The sequence below is a fragment of the Euprymna scolopes genome, chromosome 32 (assembly GCF_053919585.1).
Source record: "Euprymna scolopes isolate OS-2025 chromosome 32, ASM5391958v1, whole genome shotgun sequence".
NCBI classification, from domain to species: Eukaryota; Metazoa; Mollusca; class Cephalopoda; order Sepiida; family Sepiolidae; genus Euprymna; species Euprymna scolopes.
In genome coordinates, this window is record NC_136513.1 from 67814313 (window position 1) to 67837304 (window position 22992).

The window sequence follows — 22992 nt, forward strand, 5'->3', positions numbered from 1 at the left end:
TAAAATTTGTATATAGAGTATTCATACAAATAGAAATATATCTAGGATAATCTTTCTATTATATCTATAAAAGTGAGAATGTGTGTGTGTGTGAGCGAGAGAGAGAGAGAGAGAGAGAGAACAGTTCTCAACCTATACATTCAACAAATTTTTATATATAGGGTATTCAGAAATATCGAAATATATCTAGCATAATCTATTATATCATTAAAACTGATATTTTCTTTTTTGCAATATAAGCACATTCATGATTTTTTTTACAAACGTTAAAAACTTTCACATTGTGTAGCAATATACTGAAACAATTATAAAAATATTTTTTTTTATTTTGAATGATGCAGGGCATCCGAAGAGAGATTTTTCTAACAAAATGAAAGTATAATTTTTAGCAATAGGTATCTAGGAAAAGGCCACTACATATGTTATAAGTTCCAAATTTCCACAACCTGGCAAATACTGGTACACGCTAGCAAATTTAGATTTGCAATTACAAAATATGATTCTAATTTTTTCCTTTGCTCTTTATTCTAACACTACACTAAGTTTACTGTGTTATTTCGCTACAGTTGATATTGTGTAGAACAATAAGAAAATCATAGTGAACAATGCATTCAACAAAATTTCACACACATTTCTAGATACCTATATCTAATAAGTTCAAAAGAAAGGACACACTTAGGGAGGTATTTTGGTGGTCAAGTCACTAATAAGAAATTAGCTGGTTTCCCGGCATAGCCCAGGATATAATAAAGATTGACTGAAATACATGTTCTAGCTGGTTTCTAGGCGTTGCCAGGGATGTAATATAGACACATTATGTTGTATATTACCTGTTCTCTTCTCCCTAAGGTAAAACAATTTCATATACATGCTGTAAATTACCTATGCTAGGGATAAAACATGAACAATACCAGTCCTAGGGTAGATAAAACAAATAATACATAGAGATGAAAGATTCCTCTCCCCTAAGAATCAAACATATGTTCAATATCTGCTTTTGTTTTTTCATTGTTTATACGGTCCCGAGCAACGCCGGGTAGCCCTGCTATCTATATATATAAAAGCCAAACGTCTGTGTGTATGTATGTTTGTTTGTAACGCTAAAACTTTTGAAAGACGGAACCAAACTTGACAAATTTGGTATCATATCGAAGCCCCATCACCCGGATGACAAATATCGAAATTTCACGTCAAACGGACCACTAGAAGTTGGTCAACTGATCAGTTATCTTCGAGGGGGGCCCCCAAAAAACCTGTCATTATCTATATATATAAAAGACAAATGTTTGTTTGTAACGCTAAAACTTGAGATGAAAGATTCCTCTCCCCTAAGAATAAAACATATGTTCAATATCTGCTTTTGTTTTTTCATTGTTTATACGGTCCCGAGCAACGCCGGGTAGCCCTGCTAGTCTATATATATAAAAGCCAAACGTCTGTGTGTATGTATGTTTGTTTGTAACGCTAAAACTTTTGAAAGACGGAACCAAACTTGACAAATTTGGTATCATATCGAAGCCCCATCACCCGGATGACAAATATCGAAATTTCACGTCAAACGGACCACTAGAAGTTGGTCAACTGATCAGTTATCTTCGAGGGGGGCCCCCAAAAAACCTGTCATTATCTATATATATAAAAGCCAAACGTCTGTGTGTATGTATGTATGTTTGTTTGTAACGCTAAAACTTTTGAAAGACGGAACCAAACTTGACAAATTTGGTATCATATCGAAGCCCCATCACCCGGATGACAAATATCGAAATTTCACGTCAAACGGACCACTAGAAGTTGGTCAACTGATCAGTTATCTTCGAGGGGGGCCCCCAAAAAACCTGTCATTATCTATATATATAAAAGACAAATGTTTGTTTGTAACGCTAAAACTTGAGATGAAAGATTCCTCTCCCCTAAGAATAAAACATATGTTCAATATCTGCTTTTGTTTTTTCATTGTTTATACGGTCCCGAGCAACGCCGGGTAGCCCTGCTAGTTAAGCTCTAAAGTTTTAATAAAAAATTTTAAAGAGACAATTTTGCTGCTTTCTTTCTTAAGTCAGATTTTGATTCCAAATTTAATATTTATACTAATCAATAAATAAATTAAAAAAAAAAAAAAAGAAAGTCACTCAAGTAAATCTTAATGGATAAAATATCCATTAAAACCAACAAAAAAAATTAAAATGATTTGATGTACCTTACATAAATTAAGAATTTTTTTATTTATTTATTAAAAATCACATTTATGAGCATATATTATGTTTGGAGTAAATCGCACCTGAAATAATAACTTGCTCTTCAGATCTCAAATACTCCATTTTATGTATCTGCCAGATTAATGATCAGATTGTACTTAGAAATCTGACAACGAAATCAAACAGAAAGATATTAACAGAAATGTACATTTGAAATAAGGAACATTAAAGAAGTTTTAAGATTTTTTATATAATAAAGTCGAATTCAGCCTGTTTGCTTACAATTTAATATGTACACATTAACTTTCATATTGAAAACTGACTTTCAAAAGAAATCTACATTCAATGAATAACCTCATTTGCATATTGCATTAAAGAAAATCTATTTTAATAATTAACTCGATGTTATTAATTGTTTGTTGTAATAGAATCATTTCAGTTATTCTATTTAGAAATAGTATTTAAAGTTGATTTATTTATTTATATTTCATTTAATATGTTTTCAATTAATAACCGAGAACAGTTTCATTTAAAACCGGAAGTAAGCTTATTTAAGATATCAGAGTTATTTCCCCTTGAAGCTATGAGATTTATCCTGCATGTGATCACTTTTCGTAATAACTTAGGATATTTGGTGTATTTTAAATAGTATGCGACTAATCCCTCTGTCTGGCAATATGTTTCAACTGTACAATGCTGGGTATATACAACAAGTATATAAAAGTATCCTTTCTCGATTAAAAAGAACTCATCTTTATTTTACATGTAAACAATTTGTAACATTATTTAGTCACATTTTGGAACACAGTTGCTTGGTGTGAAAGATGCAAACATGGGATATATTTACTTTACGTTTTATGCAAAGAAGGTAAAAAACGAGGTGGAAGTTATTTTTGAAAATGCAGATAAAACTTCCAATTCTTTTTAAATTTTAACAAATAAGTATTAGTCATCAAATAAACATTTCTCAATTTTTAGTTTCGAATATTTTAAAAGGTTTTATGAGGCAGAATGAGCAAAATTTTCCATTTGAAAATTCAACTATTTCAGATATGGATCTTTAAACACTAATTAAGCAAGATTTTCGGAATCTATTCCTTCTTATAATTTAAACGTTTTCTTGAATCAAAATCATGTAATGAAAAAAACAAAACAAAAAAAAAAAACAAAAAGAAAACAAAAGCCACATGGAAATGAAACTAAAAAAACAAAATTTCATCGCACAATTCAACTGTAAGAGTATAATACTTGTTTTTCATTATTTAGGTTTCAGATTTAAATCATTTGAGAAGCCAAGGTTTGCAACAAATATAAACTTTAAATAAAATAAGATAAATTAACAAATAAAAATATTTTAATTAAAAAATGATTTAATTTCTTAACGTAGTTATCTTAATTTTCATTGTTGAGTCTTCATGGAAGTATGCGTTTTACTTATTGAAACATGAAAGAAATAATTTACGCCCAAAATTTCACATTTTGTTTATACTAGCATGGGCGCCCGACGTTGCCTGGGTACACACAGACAGACACTTTCACTTTTATAGATATACTAGCATTTCAGCCCGGCGTCGCCTGGGTATTTGGAGGTGTATGTTGAGAGAAAAAAAAAAAAAAAGCGGTCAATTTTTTTAAACTTTGACCCCTTAACATTTATTGTTTTGCGCTCAAATTAAGTTATTAAGTTAGATCCATGTCCAAGGAACCTATATCTAAAATTTCAAGTGTTTAGACCCAAAATTGTCGGAGGAGTTTGGTAGAGTTCTCAAAGGTCAAATCGTTGAACTTTGAACCCTTAATCGCCAAATGTCTGGCCGAAAACCAATCACATCGATTTTCCCAAATCTCAGTATTCTGTATATCAAATTTCGAGTCTGTAGACTAAAAATTGACAGAGTTATTGCGTAGGGAAATGTACACATACACAGAATTTGAATGCCTACTAGACACTATCCTCGAGTGTCTAAGGTCTCTCTGTACAGGGGTTTGTCAGAACAATCTGGCATGAGGATACTTTTTCCATAGACATAAACCATGACCAAATATTCAAAATCACATAGTATTCGCAGCCCAAATAAGATCTCACTACAGCTACCCCACAGCTTTTCTGGGGAATGATGCAAGTAATAGCACGAAGCTGGATACTCCACCAGACTAGATAAATTCTTGTCCTGGAATCCAGTAAGACCATGAGACCAACATGAAAGATATACTACAACGTATAAAAATGGTTAATTGGGGAGAGGGAAATTATGTTCTCAATTTCTTTACTAACTCAGTGTTTGAGAGATAAAGAACTTTAATGGAACATTCGAATATCTATGTATCTCATATAGAGTTCAAATGTTAGACCCGGGTTGTGGGCTTCTTGATTTCTGAGAACTTCGACTGAAGTAAAATAAAACAAAAAACAGACACTTTCACTTTTATAGATATATAGATAGATTTACCGACTAGCAGTTAGTATGACCCGGAGGAAATTCCACAACTGCTTTCTTAATGTATCTTTATAAAAATATGTGTCACTTTTTACAAATTTTTATAAAATTTTAATTGAAATAAAAACAAATACATAGCACATATTTTTTAATACAGTTTAAATTATGCGACAACAGAATTCTGTTTGTTACTGTTTATTCAATTTTGGAACAATTAATTTTAAAATGAATAAGTTGAAATTTTTGATATGCAGCAATATTATATATTTTTCAATCATCAGACAATCTTATTAAAAAAAAAAAAAAAAATGGGTAATGTGATAATATCCTTACAAACGAAGGTATAAGCATATTATTATTATAATTATACTACTACTACTACACTCACCCATCATATTTAATTGGATCTTGTATGGAATGCAACTATGTATGGAATTATTAATCATTTCAGAAAAATCTCATTAATCCTCACAATTTTCTTTCTTCATATATTCCAAATTAAAAACGAAACACCTTAAATATAGAGTGCAGATCATGTGAAAATGTTCATTTTTTTTTTAAATATGACTGTATAAAAAGAAATGAGGACACATCCTCACCGTATTAAAGCTAATATAGATGAAAGAAAACGGGCTGCAATGAAATGAAGATAGAATTTACAGCAATCTCTCTAGAGATCGTTCCAATTTTCATCATCAAAATGGCTGAGGAATTTAAATATTTGGATTCTCACATGGTAAACTCCCAAAAGAACCAAGTTCTGAAAAGGTAAAAGCTGGAACGCAGCAAAGTATGGAAGTTCAACCTTGCAGCATATTCATTGTAAATTAAGAATCTCCTAGCTGTTTATTCTTCCTAGTTATGACTCTTGTTGGACTGTCTTTGTGATTGAAAGATATGCAATCCATAGTGGAATGCAAGTCATGAGAGCAAAGTATCTCAAACATGTGTTGCTTCTAGAAAACCCCTCACATCATGCATATGGAGAAGCTACACTTGTCTTCACGTCAAACAATATGACATTAAAACACTTTTTGCATAACAATGAAATTCAAATTCTGGTTGGATCAATTGATTTTCATTTGCCTTTGAAAAAAAATTAGGAATTCACGACATATCTCACGAGTTAATCACACAGTAGTAATCAGTAAAATAGAACAACTCTAGATTTCCAATATCTTAGAGAAGAACATAAATAAATTTCAAACAATTATTAAAATATGTTTTCTTGATAATATTCTTATTTTAAGGTTTATTTACTAGCAGGAAGATCCAACATTGTTAGCCCTAAAAGTCTCAACGGGATGCAAACTAGAATTTTGCCAGGGTCACCCATACTGAATTTATATTAAGAACAATGGTCTCCACATTTTGGCCAAATTTAAGAAAAATCTAATGGATGGATCAAACTCTATGGGGTAAAAAGTGTCATTTTTGGCCATTTGGGACATTTTTTACCCCTTTTGAGCCCCTGGGGATGCTGAATCACAGTGTAAATGGATAACGGTGCAGTTTCAGGCCTTAACACATGTAAATATAAGTTGACCACCGTGAAAAACCATTATATAGTCAGACATATGAAGTTTTTGTTTAGAAATATGAAAAGAAAAAAGCCACAAAAAGGGACGTTTTTAGTATTGAAAGTCCCCAGCGACGCAAACCAGAATTTTGCCAGAGTCACTCATACTGGATTTATATTAAGAACAATGGGCTCCACATTTTGGCCAAGTTTCAAAAGAAATCTAATGGGTGGATCAAAAGTTATGGGGCAAAATGTGTAATTTTTGGCCATTTGGGGGAATTTTTTTTTTATCTCTTTTGAGCCCCTGAGGGGCACAACAGGAATTTTCATAAAAATTTTTTTTTACTGTGCACTTCTATTTAATGAAATACAATTTGTGGCAAAATTTCAGGAAAAACTAATGTACAGTTATTTGGTAATAGTCCGGACTAACAGACGCACGGGCGCCACTGAAAACATAGGCCCCTCTCCGATAAATCGGGGAACCAAAAATCATTTTAAAAATTCCCAACTTAGAAAACATATTACAAAAAAGATTTTTAGTTTAATAAGAAACAACTGATTATCTTTTAAACTTACAATATCATTTTCATAACTGTTATAATACTGATATGTATAAATAAGTTGTGAAAATATATGGCAATTAAAGTATATAAGGATCTTCTGCGTTTCATCCCGGTAAGGAATCATCAGGCTAAAATGCATAGAATTCACATTACCGTGTGTTTTTATACATCACATATGTTGTTTAGCTAACTAATCAGGTACATTTTTATTCCCAGGATTGTATAGGATGACGCACTTTTATCTTCTGTGAAAAGTGGACAGTAGCAAGTGAAAACCCTCCAAGTGGCCAAAAATGCAGGTAAGATTTTAGCTGCCACATTTTGGAATGCCCAAGATATTTTCTTCATTGATTACCTTGACAAAGGAAGGACGGTCAAGAGAAAATATCATTAAACATTATTGGTGTAATTAAAGGGAAAAAATTGCCAAAAAGACAGCTACAAATGAAGAAGCGCTCTTTTATAACGACAATGCACCATGCCACAAGTGGATTGCAATGATGGCTGCGATGCAACTACAGGAATTGAATTTCAAATTGGTTCCACACCCATATTATTCTTCAAACCTGCTCTCAGTAACTATTTGCAAACCTCAAAAGAATGCTTCAGAGAAAGTCCAATGATGAAGCGATTTCAGAAACAGAGGCATATTTTGAGGCAGAGAAAGCGTTGGAATCAGGATATCACCCTAGAAAGAAACTATTAAGGAGACATTTACCCAATATGGGTTGAACTGGCTCCTCCCAGTGTCCTAATTGAATGTAGATCATGCACAACGTTCAAGATAGTTATGAGCAGCTAGTCTTGGGATCAGTGGCGATCACCATAAACTTGTAGATTGGATGTAGGTTTGACATGGGCTTTGATAGTGTATAACAATGTCTTCAGTTGATCTCCTGGGTGTCTTTGTCAATCTTTGGGTAGTTTTGATGAATAAAGTAGAATTTTTCCTAAAAGTTGTTTTATTAGTTTGCCTTGGGACTTATTGAGTGACGTATTCCATGCAAAGAAGTTTCAAATGTTTAATAATATAAATACTTAATAAAACAGAACATGTTGACACTCACCCACTCTTCAGAGATTTAAAATTTAGTATTGATCCCTTTGAAGATTTACAGTTAAAACTTTTGGCTTTTAAAAGTTTAGTTTTTAACAAATGAACAAAGCTTATGCATCTTATATTCTAAATAAATATTGTATTAAACTCAATTTTTTTAATATTTAATGCATCAAAAGAAAAGCAATCCAATATTGGTTTTTTGTTTAAATTTCATTCAGAAAAAAAAAAAAAAGGAAACATGATTTTCAGAACAGAAATTTATTGTTTGAAATCTGAATTGTATTCTTTAATACAGTTCAGATTTTTTTCCTTAACCCATGGATTTTCGATGTAGGCTTATCTTCTCAGAGGAATAGTCATCAGCAAATATTAGATGGATTTTCCTCCAAGATGAGCCTACATCGAAAATCCATGGATTAAGGAAAAATATCTGAACTATTCTATATTCAAACACCTTTCTTTTCTGAAAAATTATGTTTATCTGAATGAAATTTAAACAAAAAAACTATAAATTCCATTTGCTCTATCAAGTATATTGAGCTATTCTCTTTTTGACTGGGATTGTCATTGTACCTTTTATTTCATTTTTTTCAGATACAGTTGCACTACTTTTAATGCTAGGTTTATTTATGGTGTCTTTTAGATTTAATAAAAACCCTTTAAAATTTGCTGATGAGGAGACCTTGTTTATTAAAAAACTATATGTAATAATTATTGTCCGTAACTTGATGTCTCCCTCTACCACAATAAAAACACGGTTTTCTGAAACGATCGTACAGATAATTGATTTTGTTGTTGTTCCTTCTTGTGAAACTGATTTTTAATTTAATTATAATTTGTTTTTTTAAATTTTAAATTATCAATCACATTACTTAATATTGAATTAGCTCTAGGATATTTACCTATCGAGCTTATTATATATCTAAATTACAACAAGCACTTTTTCTTTCCTGTATTTTAATGAAACTAGTAATTTCACTGTTACATTAAAATACACTCAGCTCTTTAGACTATTGTTCTAATCTCCTTTAAATTACATATATATATATATATATATATATATATATATATATATATATGAAAATAAAAAAAGTGTGTGTGTTGGAACATCACAGTTAAACAGTTGATTTAAGTGTTCAACTCACTGCAGATTCGTAATCAGCACCTTCGATCCAATGTCCTTGTCAATGATGAGAAATTCTTAAACCTTTCTTTTAAAATTTATTATTCAAAATTAAGACTAAAGTTAGATCATCAAAGTTAAGCGAAAAATATTTTTAATGATAAAAATGTATTAATGAGCAAAAAATAAGCAAAAAATTTTTTATTTAAACAGAATTTTGTAAATAAACAATTAAATTAAAAAATATTGTAATAAAAAAGACTAATACTTAAAATATTTTATAGACTTCAAGAATTTCAAATATTGATTTGCACATCTGATAATTCAAAATAATTTAGTTAATGGTCGAAATCAGATCAAATCAAAATATGATCTATAATATCAGCAAAAATGTGAAGCTTCAAATTGTGTGTGGCTAAAAGAAAAACAAATGAGAATCATGTGATCATAATTGGATACAGGTTATGATGTTAAACGTACCAGAAAAAGTAAGACTTCCAGAAGAAGCCTTAATGATGTGTCTGGATGCATCAGTAGATGTCTGCAGTTAATAATCTAGGTCACATGACAGAAATTAAGATTAATCTGGGTTATGACCTTTACCGGTCATAATCCTCACCCCGGAAATAAACTTGATCAGAGGATGTACTATTTTGCTCTTGTCTCTCCAGATAATGAAGTAACACACAACCGGATGGATTTTTAAAAGTTACTCAAGTAGAGGTGTATAGATCTAAAAGAATAATGGTAAATTTTTTTCTGTCTCTCTCTTAAAACTAGAAATAAAACTAAAGCTTTTTGAAATTGCATTTTAAAATTAATAGCAGGTCCCCTTGATATAAATATGTAAGTTTTTTATAAGAAAAGAAAATATCTGCATTTTAGATCTTATTATATGCATATGTGAAAGAAAAAAATTGACTTGTTTTAATATTTATTTTTGCAGAAGTCAAGGGAACTTACATGATCACTTTTTTTTAATGTGTGATATAATATTGAGTAAGTAAATAAAAATGTATTCACTAACAGATGTCTTGGCAGAATGTTATCAAATAAAATCCATTCATTTCTAATTTTTGAGATGAGATTGGTTATTTGGATTCATCACACACATGCTAGGAGACAACCAATTACTAAGCAGACCTAGTAGAGAATTTAATACAATATGGGAACCGTGAATTATAAATATTAGATAATATATACAATAATAAGTAAAAACATTAATATATAGTAATAAGAAATTCATGTCTTATCGTTGAGCACTTCCAGTTGAATTAAAGTCGGTCAATTTAGCTCTTATGCATAGATCATCGTATAACGATTAGATCACTCTCTGACTGACGTAAATGAACATTTAAAATTAAAATGTTTAAATTCAACGCTATTTCATGCGATTAATGGTAGCCGAATGGATGCGGTCTCCGCTAATTGAGCCAGGGATGTCTTGTGGTGCGGGGTTCGAATCGTTTGGCTGGTGTTAACGTGACACCCTGCACTGAAGAATCCCAAAAGGATGAAACACTAGTGTCTGTAGGTATTTAATTATTATAGCAAAAAAATAATTATAGTAATATATAGTAATAATAATTAGTAACTAGAAATAAAAATAGGTTTAAGGCTCCTAATATTCGTACTAGAATTGTCTGCAAGGATCCATGATGCAGTGTTTAGAGTACTTGGAAAAATCAATTATAAAAGTGATATTCTCCCAAAGGTTGAAGGTTTAATTCTCAGTGTGGCCGACCAAAAAAATACAATTGCAAATTACTTAGGACATCTATCCAGTCATGACTGACGGAACAAGAGCATGCTACCCCCATGAAGTAAATAAATGGTTCCATTCAAAATTCTGTCCAAATTCCAGAGTTCTTTCAGGAAGGTCGGAGGTTACATTGAGTGAAAAGTTATAAAACGTCTCATGAATCCAAATAATATGAAAATCAAGTATTGATATATTAGATAGTCATTTGGGTCCAACTTAAAATGTGGTAAAATAACTTAGATTATGAAAATTGAATTCATCATTATTATCAATAGCTTCTTTTCAATATTTCACGACTATCGTGATATTTTATGGAAAAAAAAAGTAGAAAAGTTAGTTTCCACTTCCATCCAAATACAGAAGAGGACAAAGTTTTTTTTTGTTTTTTTTTTTTTTGGGGGGGGGGGTCCACAAGGATTTTCTTCAATTTTTTCTAATGTGATTTCTATGGTGTTTTGTATTATGATAGAAATTGTAGCAAATTAAAACATTTTTTTCTTCTTATTCCACACAACATTTAAACACTCTAATAACTGGCAAGGAGTGCCTGGTGTTATTATTACACAGGATGATAGCAACTGAAAGTGGTTCACACCAACGCAATCTTGCCAACTTTTTTTGATGGCCGTTCCTTTGATGTTGTGATTTAACATGTTACACACCCCTTCACTGACATTATTTGATTGTTTTGTTTTTTCTCATAAAAATATGCATTTTTCATCACTACTCAGCGATAAATCCCAAAAAGATGAGGCGTTCATGAGTGTGGACAATTGCAGAAGTCAATTCATGATTTGCGTATTTCCTCAAATCATAGAGGATGTCCAGTCTTCCATAAATATTTGTCGACTGTTGAATAGCCTCAGTTCAGATTGTGTTTTGATACTTTACTATTTTTATCAAATTCTGGCAAAAAGACGTCAATCTTAAATTCAACTGGGTGACACACCGTTCCAAAAATTTGCAAACCATTAAAAGATCTCTCTCTCTCTCTCTCTCTCTCTCTCTCTCTCTGTCATATATATAAGGTTAAACCTTCTAGATAATTAATGGAATTTCTAAATATGGAACACTTAATATAATTCTCCTTGACATGAAAGACTTCAAATAATAAATCCCCCCCCAAAAAAAAACGATTATAATTTTTATTTAATAATAATTTAACTGTTTAGAGCAAATTGCTAAATCAATTAAACTGGATGAATTAAAAAAAAAAAAAAAAAAAAGATTTGGGGTTATTCTGATGAAATATTTAAAATTTAATTTGTAACAAAACTTCTTTGGTAAAGAAATTAGAGGAAAATTGACGATCATCACTATATTCTTGTGTAATATAGCCAAATTTCTATGTAGAATAAGTGACATTTGATTTTTTTTTTCTTTTTACATAGGAGTCATCACTTATCAAGGCCCGAAGGCCACTCGAGGATAAAGGTTAAGTAGTGTACAGTAGTCAATAGGATATTATCGTAGTAATCGTTAGTAGTGGAAATTTGGCAAATTGGATTACTTAAGGGAACAGTTCATCAAGAATTTGTTTACGTTGTACTTGAAGACTACCAAATTGTAGTCAGCTGGAAAGCAGGCAAACGGAACAGAGTTTCATAGGCATGCAGTATTGCAGTTCTAAGAAAGAAGCTTTGTTCTTGGAATCTACATTTAGATAAAGAGTGGGGGAAATTGATTGTGGTTTCAGTTAGACGAGTGTTTTTCGTGTAAGTTTGGCGAGAGGGGCCATAGATTGGAGCTCAGACTAGCACTTGCCATGATTTCGACTATTAACTAAAAAATTGTTTAAATTGTCATGAAATGCACTGATGCAACAAAGGATTTCGCCGAATTTATTTGTGCCGCTCTCTCTCCACATAAATTCATAAAGATACGGATTCACCGAAGTCCCGTTGATTCGTTCAGTTTGATTCAATCTTGGTTTTTTGATCGCAAAGTCAAAGCTGCTTTTTGGTCAACGAATGACAACTGGACTGTGGACTATGGCATATCGATTTTTTTTTTATTCACTGAATGTTTACACATTTTAATCGTGCATTTCTTGAGTTTCGATGAGTAAAATAAATTAACTTTTTACACGCAATGACTCCTCATGTAATAAGAAACATTTTTAATGTCTTATTTTTTTCATATATCACCCGTAAATCCTATTTAGTGACATTACCCACTTTCGAATGCTCATGAAGTAAACAGTGTGTTAACTTTTTTTTTTCTTTTGTAATTTTATGTATTAGTGAATTAAAATATCTGGCACAGACAATTAAAACGGATTAGTTGTGTTTTTAAAAGTAAGGGAAACATGAATTGTATCAAAACTACCAAAAAATGGTACCACTACCTTAATTTAAATAATATAGTTTATTCTTATGCAATTCGAAAACGGAAGGAATAAAGAAAAAAATCGTTTTGTCACCGAAAAAAAAAAAAAAAAAAAAAAAAAAGAAATCGATTTGTTTTTAAACACCGAAGTCGACGGAAATGTGACTGCTATTTGCTACTATTAGTCACTCGGTGCAAAAGGTTGGACATTTACAGAAGTTCGCACCATTTTTAGCTGTGTTTAAATTTTCAATATCGAATATAAATTTGGGGGAAAAGGAACAGAATGAGTACATTTTATTTGACAGAAGGCGGAACGAGGAGGCATTCTCAAAATAACGGAATGTAGTTTTTTTTTTTTGTTTGTTTTTCGTGAGCTGGAAATAACAAAAACTGGTACTCATGCACTTATTGATCCGTGCTGAAACAATAACGTTATTATTTAAAAAGCCATTCTTAACATGGGAAGGGAGGGTGTTTTGTACCTATTCTGTACTTTAATCTTACAATTGAACAAAAAAAAAAAAACCATAAAACTTTAATTTGGAAATACGATTTTAAAAAATAGCGCCGATTAGTAAGTGCATTAGCACCAAAAACTGAATGCTTTTCGATTTCTTACGTAATAAGATTGTATTTCATTTTTAGACATTTATTTTAAGGATACATAAAAAGAGAAATACGTTGATCGTGATATTTCGTAACAATAATGGTTTATAAAGAAAATGATTTCGGTTTTTCACAAGATACCATTTAGTTACAAGAGGGAATCTATCCGCGGTCTTACAAAAAATAAAATAGGTCTTGTGCCAGAGTAATATTCTAAATTAAAATATCTAGTTAACATAACGAACGCACACAACCAAGACAATCTATTAAACATCGATCATGCAGGAGTTTTAAAAAATCCACTATTTTTTCTGCGTTAAAATTCTTTTCATCTTTGTCAACGGTTGGCGCATGCGTGTTTCGTTCGATGTTTATTTTGCAATTTTTGCAGAGAAATTTGGGTTTGAGGTTAGAATTCGTTCGTCGTCGTACTAAAACGACTAACTAGTTCATCATGTTGTTGTGCAAAAACCTCTGTCGTTTTTGGATATGAGTAAAGTGTGGTTCTGTTCGCTTCTAAGGGCTATTCTCCGAGGCATTACCTCATCTTCCTCCTCATTCGGGAGGGGGATGGGTTCCTAACGCAGCAAGGGTTGCTGAAGGACACTTATCCGATTTGGGATCTGAAGATCAAAGTGAAGTATTTGTTCTGTCATTGATTCAGATGAGGAGAGTTCTTTCTCGACAGAGTCAATTTTCATTTTTGTTCGAGTCTAGAGTGCAACTTTTTAAGATTGTAATTATGTTTCGATCGCGTATGTTTTTAAAAGCGCCCGAGATTAACCTGTCAAAAATACCAACAATTTGGTACCGTGTCCGTGCGATTATCAAACCGATTGTGTCCCATGTGAGGAAATATGCTATCAAATTTGTTGTGAAAATAAAATTGGTGAACCTGAACGAGCGTCACCCAATCTCTAACTTTTTCCTGTTTTTTTTTTTTTTTTTTTTTTTTTTTTTGCAATTTTTTTCAGTGGATTATTAATGATTGGACACTAATAAACCAGATTAAGTCATTATTTCGATATTTAAACGGGGGAAAAATTAGAGTGGGGGTGACGCTCGTTCAGGTCCACTATATATATATATATTTATATATATTTATATTACAACGCGTTTGTGAAACACAATCACAAAAAACAAAACTAGTACATTCATTTTATCATCCGCAAGAAAATTTAGAAAACCATTCTTAACATGAGGCAGGTGGGGTTGGGGTGATGGTAGTGTTTGTTAAATGTTAAGTCTTCCCTCGCACGGATGAAATTCTTTCCTAAAAGGAAAACAATTTGCTTAAGAATGTCAAAATGCACCAGTGCTCCAAACTACTTTCGTTTTTACAAACAAAACACAAAGAAAAAAAGATTTAGCATTTTTTTATGTCGATATTTCATGATTATCGAAATGTGATATTTAAAACTTGCTTTTTGTTGATTTTTTTAAAAAATATTAAGCTAATGAAGTAGAAAAAAAATAATAAAATACATCTGTCGAATGTATACCATTCCACCATCGAAAACTCTTTTACTGAATTATTTTAATCCTTCCTAATGCGTTCGATTTGGTAGCACATTTTCAGAATATAAAAAATATATAGCAACAATAAGTGTCAACTATCAAAAGAAAAGTTAGGTCAGTTTACTTTATAGAAGTAAAAACCTGACCTACAAAGGTCAATTTTTTTTTTTTTTTTAACGATCACTTACATGCTTATATTTTATATTGTTTTCAAAAGCGGATTAGTAAGTAAACGACAATAAATTGTTCGGGATTAATTTCCTAAGTACATTATGTTTCATGTCGCAAAAATATAAATTCATTGTTTATTCAAATTTTAGCAGAATAGTTTACTTTTCTATGAATACTGAATTTTTAACAAATCTTTAACAAAATCAAAATTCCATTTGTTAAAAATAGAATTTCGAGCAGTTCACATTAAACTTAGATAAACAAACTGAATACCCTTTAAAAAATCGAAAAGATATGAAAATATCTTATGATTTGGTATTCATTAATACGAATATCCCCTCACCCATAATTAAATAACAATTTTAGAGGGTTGCGGAATATGTTTGACAACACTAGGATTAGAGGAGCATCAATCTAAAACAATTGACGATTTTAATTTTTACATCGAGAAAGATTAGCAGGGAAGAAAAATAAAAATAAATCACCTGCCAGTTGAGTTAATCCTTTATTTTAAAGCAAATGAATTGTTATCGCAGCCACACGCACATCAACACATTTAACAACACAGGCGCAGTCAACATTATAGCGAGATCAAAAACCGTTTTAAAACTTAAAGAAGGTAAATACAACAATAACAAAAGAAATAGAAATGTACAGATGTTAAGAAATTCTGGATAAAACCAATTATCAAGAAGTAACAAAGCGGTTCATTTGTAATATAAAGACACTTGAAATATCTCGCCCATTTCGCTTGGTTTTCCGTCAAATGTTGGCTACAATCGATTCTTTGTATGAAAAACTACTTTTGTTTAGAAATTAAATTCGAATTTCCATTTTTAATAAAATCCATAAAAGTGAACCTTTATGACTAATTTTTACATTTCGCGGCCATTTTCTTTACAATCATTTGTTATTCTTCTAATTTAGGTATGTCGACTATTTCGTCTAAATTCTGCTTTTGAATTAAAAAAAAAGCTTGTGGGCAGGTGTAAAAACAATGTTTAAAGCTTAATTTTTCTGTCAAAAAGTTTGATTTTATGTGCAATAAAATTGCCAAAGAGTAAAAATGTTTGTTGTTTTTTTTGTAAAAAACAAAACAAAAAAAAACCTAAACAAACAAACAATGACCATCAGCGATGAAAACATCGAATTAAAATTAGATTGTCATTTAAAAAGTAAATTATAATTTTATTTAAGAGCAAATGAAATTTTTTTTTAGCAAGATTCGATTTTTATTACAACATTTTAGCGAATATCAAACAACATGAGCGAGAAAATCCAATAGTACCTATTGTACAATTGACCGAAAAAGGGGGGGGGAGAAGGAAAAAAATAATAGCTGTCATTTATGAGAGAGTGGGAGGAAGGGCTATTATCAGGTTTAGCAGAAAGAGAAAATGAAAATTGAAATTTAAGAAATAATAAGCAATTTTAGCGACTTATTAAAACGTAGGGTTCTAATCTTTATCGAAACAGAAAGTGAGTTAGATTATTCAATCTTTTGATTATCAAACGAACCTAAACCAGAAGACGAGAGGAAGAAATAGTAGAAACAATGAGAGAGGGTGTCTTTTTTTTAATATTTATCTAGAATATCACCAACCTTTTTGATGTTATAGATCCGTATAAGCATTCCATTCGCCCGATCATTAAGGATTGTCAACTTCTCAGCAATCTTTTGCTGGCTAGGTATTAAAGCTCGCGACATTTTGCCCCGGTTTGAATTTTAAATCAGTTTCAGACAAATTCGACGATAAATGATCATCGCCCTATATAGACGCCATAAGAGGCTCGCACTGAGGAAGCCACATCGAGGCTATTTCACCGGTGACGACTGGGTTTTTGTTCCTCGGAAATAAATGTGCGCCACGCCCCGGATCACCTTATTTGTTTAAACTCTGTTAAACAAATTCATAAAATGTTAAAATATAACTGATATCTCCCACATAAAGTCCTCACTCTTACATCTGATTGAAGTGTAATTTTGTTCAGTCGTAGGAAGGAAGCTATCCTTCCAGGCATTACTGCTTCCTTTGGGAGAGCAAATTGGTTTAGGGTCAGTTTCCCGAATATCTTCAGGAAAGGCATGGCAAATTTGTAGGGTAAAAGAAATTTAAGAGAAATTAAATTCCTCTGCCCCAAACAAAATGATAATAAAAAAGGAAATAAAACACAATGACAACTCTTTCTCGTTGTCGGAATTTTATCTTGCTTCCAGATAAATTCGACGCTAAAGTAACTAACCTGAAAAAAAAAAAAAAACAAAAAAAAACACCAGCATGAAACAAAAGAGGGGGAGGGGTAAAGAATAAAATATAAACGTCTTGCTTTGAAACGAAGAAGAGATTTTATTCACAATAAAATTAATTGCAAATTTTTTCCTTTGCGGGCATTAAACTTATGAAGCACCAAAGTAACATATGAAAAAAATAACATTGGTTCTTATAATGAAGATGTTGTATCCATGACCGAATACAATAATAAGATTCAAAATAGTATCTCCTAATCACACTCGCTTATGAAATAAATTTTAGGGTCGGCGTACTCACAAATTGAAAGCCAGTCAGGCACGTGCCTTTTTCCCTTTTTTTTTTTGTTTAAAGTTCTTTTAGAATTTTCTCTCCCTCCATGTTTGCGTGCAAACCATAAACACGCAGATGAATTTCAGAAGCAAGACCGCGTCGCTTGTCCGGGGTTTCTTGCTGGGTTTTCTTCTTTGTAGGAGGTTCCAAAATTCCTTGTCATTTAAAATAAGGTATTTTCTTTAAAATAATTTCACTCCTTCTAAAATATGTGCAAAACCGTAGTCATGTAGATAGTTTTCAGAAGTATGTCTCGTCACATATCCGGGTATTCTTGCCAGGTTTTCTTCTTTGTAGGAGGCTCGTCAAAATTCCATTTTCAGCGCCGGGCAATGAAACAAACGTCCAATCTCCACGTCAGCGGAATTTCAAAAGAGGGTGAAATATACGCTGGGCTCGTGACATCATCATGGAGCTAGCATTTCCCTTTTCTCCAAATTAAAGGGAGTTTCATACAAACCCAAAATGCACAAAACTTAGAATCAAAAAAAGATGCAAAATACAAAAAATCAAATACAAGAACGAGATAAAAAATAATAAATGTAAATAGGGGGGATGCACCATTATTGATACAAAAAAAATTCCAACATTCTCCCCCAACAGGAAATGGCAGTCAACCTACAGTTGGATGACACCTGTAAAATTCACAATACAAAAAATTTTCTTTATATATACATATACCACACCATGCATGGTCAGATGAACTCCAGGAAACACAGGTCAGAACAAAAAAGCAGAAAAATTCAAATAAGCTTATTCTATAAAATTTCACATGAAAACCTTCATGTCTTAGGTTAGAACAGAGGAGTACATAATCAAATTCACAAATTTAAACTAATGATACGATGCTAGGTCACAACAAAAGTTTGAACTGAGAACATTCCACCAGATAATTAACTACATACATATAAAGGAGTATACAGGCTTGAGGAGTTCACATAATTTACCATCCAACCTCCTCATCCCTATAGGATCTCTGGCGAACACCAAAATATCTCAGCTCCCTCGTAACCACAAGAGTCCAGTGAGATCAACACCGGTGCTACAAGAGGGATGAATCCAATCAAACCTATCCTTTGATAAGTTCTTCAACTTGGTGGAATGAAATAAAACTGCAACCCAAATTCTGCACAAATTATTCAAGGCAATTGTAGTTTCAAACGTTTGTATAGCTATATACATATAGCCAAACAAACAAAGTTGAGTATAGCTGTCAGAAACACTCAGGTAATACTTATGGAAGGTCCCTATCAAGGAGAGATCCAATCTTCTTGTGTTCAGCACTGAAACAAACATCTCAACATTAGAAAACTCACTCCCAACTAAGTATAAGATGGTTCTGAGCGCCTCAGAAACACCTCTGGACAAATCAAGCTTGACTTCGAAACCTCTTGCAATACTGCCGCAAGCTATGCCAAGGCAGATCTTCACAAAACATTTAAAAACAATAACACCTGCATGTGACTCCAAAGCAGGAAGCGTTCTACTTAAAGGAGCAACTTCATAGAATGAAAGTTCTACAGGCGATCTCTGAACAACATATCCTACACTCTCGTAGGAACTCGGAGAAACTGGACAACACACCATGTAGTCAGCAAATTCGACAGGATCTCTCATGGGATTCTTTATCGAGTTACACTCAACCTGAATCTGGACGCCCCAGTCCAACTTGAGTTCACGTAACTCTTCAAAAACCATTCTCCTCTTGGTTTTTACATGTTCACAGGTGGATATAGTGCTTTCTGCCCTATACCCTTGATGGAGAATCTCTCTCCCAGTGCTAACATTAGCACTTTAAGTGCACAAAGCCTGTACTTTCACACAGGATAGACTCCTGTCCTTTAACCACGGACCATTGTCAGAACTACATGACCGGAGTAATCTCTCACCGTCATGATTAAGTTCCTCATTATTCTGCCAAAATTGTGGGGAATAACTACATATGTGAGTTTTCAAACTCACATTTTTAGAGGGTAAAACAATTCTAACATCCCATGGGAATCCCTCCATAAATTTCACAATATTCATGCCTACACTTAACAAGTCGTGGACACGAGTGGTATCATACATGATACCTGGGAATCTCACTCCCAATACATTTTTTTTTAAATATTACTGGCAAACTGCTCGCCAGAAAAATCAAAATTCAGCGCCTGACTACGCAGATCCTCTGAAGTGGCACTTGCAACACTGCTTTCAGACTGTGATGCAACATTTTCCAAACCAAACTTGCCAGCTCTCAGCAAACAGTTTTCAGAGTCTGGACATTTGGGCTTAGTAGTTGGTAACTCGCCAAGCATCTCCCTAGGGGTTTCGAATATCACAGGGTTACACAAGGAATCACACTCCACACCATCTGCCAACCTCGAAAGAATGAATCGAACCTGGGACGAGAACACTACAACATTAACAGCATCCGCTTCTACTAGCGAACAGTTCACGTCCTCACGTAAGGAACGATCACCCAACAATGCAGTTATATTATCTACCGATGCTAACCATTCATCAACATCAGCCTTCATTATCATAAAATAAGGCTTAGGTAATTCCCTCTGCAACCGCAACAAATCTAAGACAACAATAATCTTCCCCAAATAAAACTTTCGTTTCCTTACAAGGAATCTGGAAGAACGAGTGACCAACATCGTGCAGTGTTTGGTTTTTTTTTTTAAATATGGAATAAATCCAAACAAATACAAAAAATAGGCGTTCAAATATTATACACAAAAAAATGCACACACAAAGGTTACAAAAGTATTTGCATAAAATCTCCTCATAGCACAAACAAAACAAGATCAATGCAGTATATTGAGCAGTGAAACTATCAAGGGATACAATTCCCAATTACAAATTAAAACGGTCACTATAGCTTAGAATTAAAATTAAGTGAATTTAAAATTCAAACTTCTATATGGAAGTTAATTCACTGGAAATGAAGAATAACGTTTAACACTCTTTATAGCAGTATTCTCACTGAAATGCAACCTAGGGAAAGAGTGGGAACAGAGGTTAAATATACAACTACGTTAGGGGAGGTACATGCCACTATATCACATGTGTATCTTCAAAGGAATACAAATAACCAAATGCAAATATGGGCCAAGCGAAGAAAAGGGGGACTTGTATTTTCACAAATTCTTAGAATAACACAGGCCGCAAGGCAAATAGGTATGGACTCGCTATTGAAAATTATAAATATCTTCAACGTATAATACAATATTTCTAATAATATCGTCTGGTTAATTCACAACCCAGAAACATTTAACACATGTGAGAGAACGCACGTGTTCATTAAATCAAAATAATAGGGAATATACTTATTCCTTTTTTTTTAATATATTGAGGAAAATACGTATATACAACTAACACCAGCTTCGGACACAGCATCTCTATTAACTAGGCTCCCCACGAGGATATAGTTAGATAAAAGTCGTTTCTTAAAGTGGGGAAAATCCAGCTTCCAAAAAATATCGAACACGCTGGATTAGGACGAAAAATAAAATTACCTCAGTCTAGCAGGATTCCTTATTTACTGACTAAGGACAGAAAATGCTATAGTTTCTCCCAAACGTAAATAGCAATACCCATGGAATTTCAAATAAAGCAAGTAAAATGTAAATTATATTCCGAAAGAGGGTTACGAAAGTTACAACTTCAATTCTAAACAGTAGAAAATGGAAAGTGTATACTTATCGCTTAATCTTTTTATTAAGAAAAATATTTATGAAAAGTTGTGTGCTACACTATACGTGCGTAAAATATTAGTCAGATATAAATAAAGACACTAGACGTACATAAAAATGCTACATTCGGGAATTTTTATTAAGCGAAAGTCAAATGTTCAAGACACTAAATTACACGTTTTCTAAATTCAGGACTTAGTAGTCGTCGAATGTTTTAAGGAGAGCGTTAACAGACGCACTAAGTTACAAGTGGGAAAGGAAAGCATCAATAAGACAGGTGTTGTGGACGAGGAAGTAACAGAAACGTGTCTCGAAATAGAAGGGGGGCACACGCGTCATATCATACAAGGCGTACAGTGACTTAGTTTGCTAAATTATTCGAAATAACAGACCACTTAGTTTGAAAAGTATTCTGAAATAAGGGAACACAAATTCGCAAAATGCCTTCAAATAAAAGCAGTAAACTTACAACTAAAAGCAGTAAACTTATAAATTATTTGAAGGCATTTTGCGAATTCGTGTTCCTTTATAAGGGAAAATAAATTTGGAAAATGCTTTTAAACAACGGAAAGAATCCACAGTTGTCAAACGAATATAAGAGACAAGTTAATAGTGTCAGGCAGTGGAGGTAACAAAGATTTCAAGAGGGTAAATTTAATCCTACCTTGAAAGAAAAGGAATTAACACGTATCTCGATTGGAAAAAGGTACACTTAATTTTCAAAGTGTCCCAAATAAGGGACGAAAAATTGCTAAATGTATTTAATATAGAGACAAAGTTTGCAAAATGCATTTACCGAAAGAGAATCAACGCATCTTGATAAAAATGGAATATACTTTATTTTCAAAGCGTTCCGAAAAAGGGAATAAAAAATTTGCAAAATGCATTTAAATAAAAGCAGAAATTTTCCAACTACTTTTGCATAAAGGGGAGAAATTTGCAAAATGTCGGAAAACAATTTGCAAAATGCCCGCAAATAAAAGCAGAAATTTCCCAAACTACTTTTACATAAAAGAAAAATTTGCAAAATGCATTTACAGAAAGAGAATTAAAACGTATCTCGATGAAAAAGGAATACATTCCATTTTAAAAGAGTTCCAAAAAAGGGAATAAAAAATTTGCAAAATGTTGGAATTTTATCTTGCTTCCAGATAAAATTCGACGCTAAAGTAACTAACCTGAAAAAAAAAAAAAAAAACAGCATGAAACAAAAGAGGAGGAAGGGGTAAGAATAAAATATAAACGTCTTGCTTTGAAACGAAGAAGAGATTTTATTCACAATAAAATTAATTGCAAATTTTTTCCTTTGCATGCATTAAACTTATGAAACACCAAAGTAACATATTATGAAAAAAATAACACTGATTCTTATAATGAAGATGTCGTATCCTTGACCGAATACAATAATAAGATTCAAAATATATCTCCTAATCAC

At 32.3% G+C, this 22992-nt stretch overlaps 1 protein-coding gene across 4 annotated transcripts in view; it reads right to left on the bottom strand.

Annotated features, from left to right (window-relative positions):
- LOC145256407 (membrane-associated protein Hem-like) overlaps positions 1-17185 on the bottom strand; it is a 195507-nt gene extending 178322 nt beyond the window's left edge. For all 4 annotated transcript variants that reach the window (XM_080115273.1, XM_080115271.1, XM_080115272.1 and 1 more), the window contains exon 1: positions 16896-17185. In XM_080115273.1, coding sequence (XP_079971399.1) covers positions 16896-17000 — 105 coding nt within the window. In that variant the 5' untranslated portion in view covers positions 17001-17185. The remainder of the gene's footprint in view (positions 1-16895) is intronic.
- Between the last annotated feature and the right edge of the window lie 5807 nt (positions 17186-22992).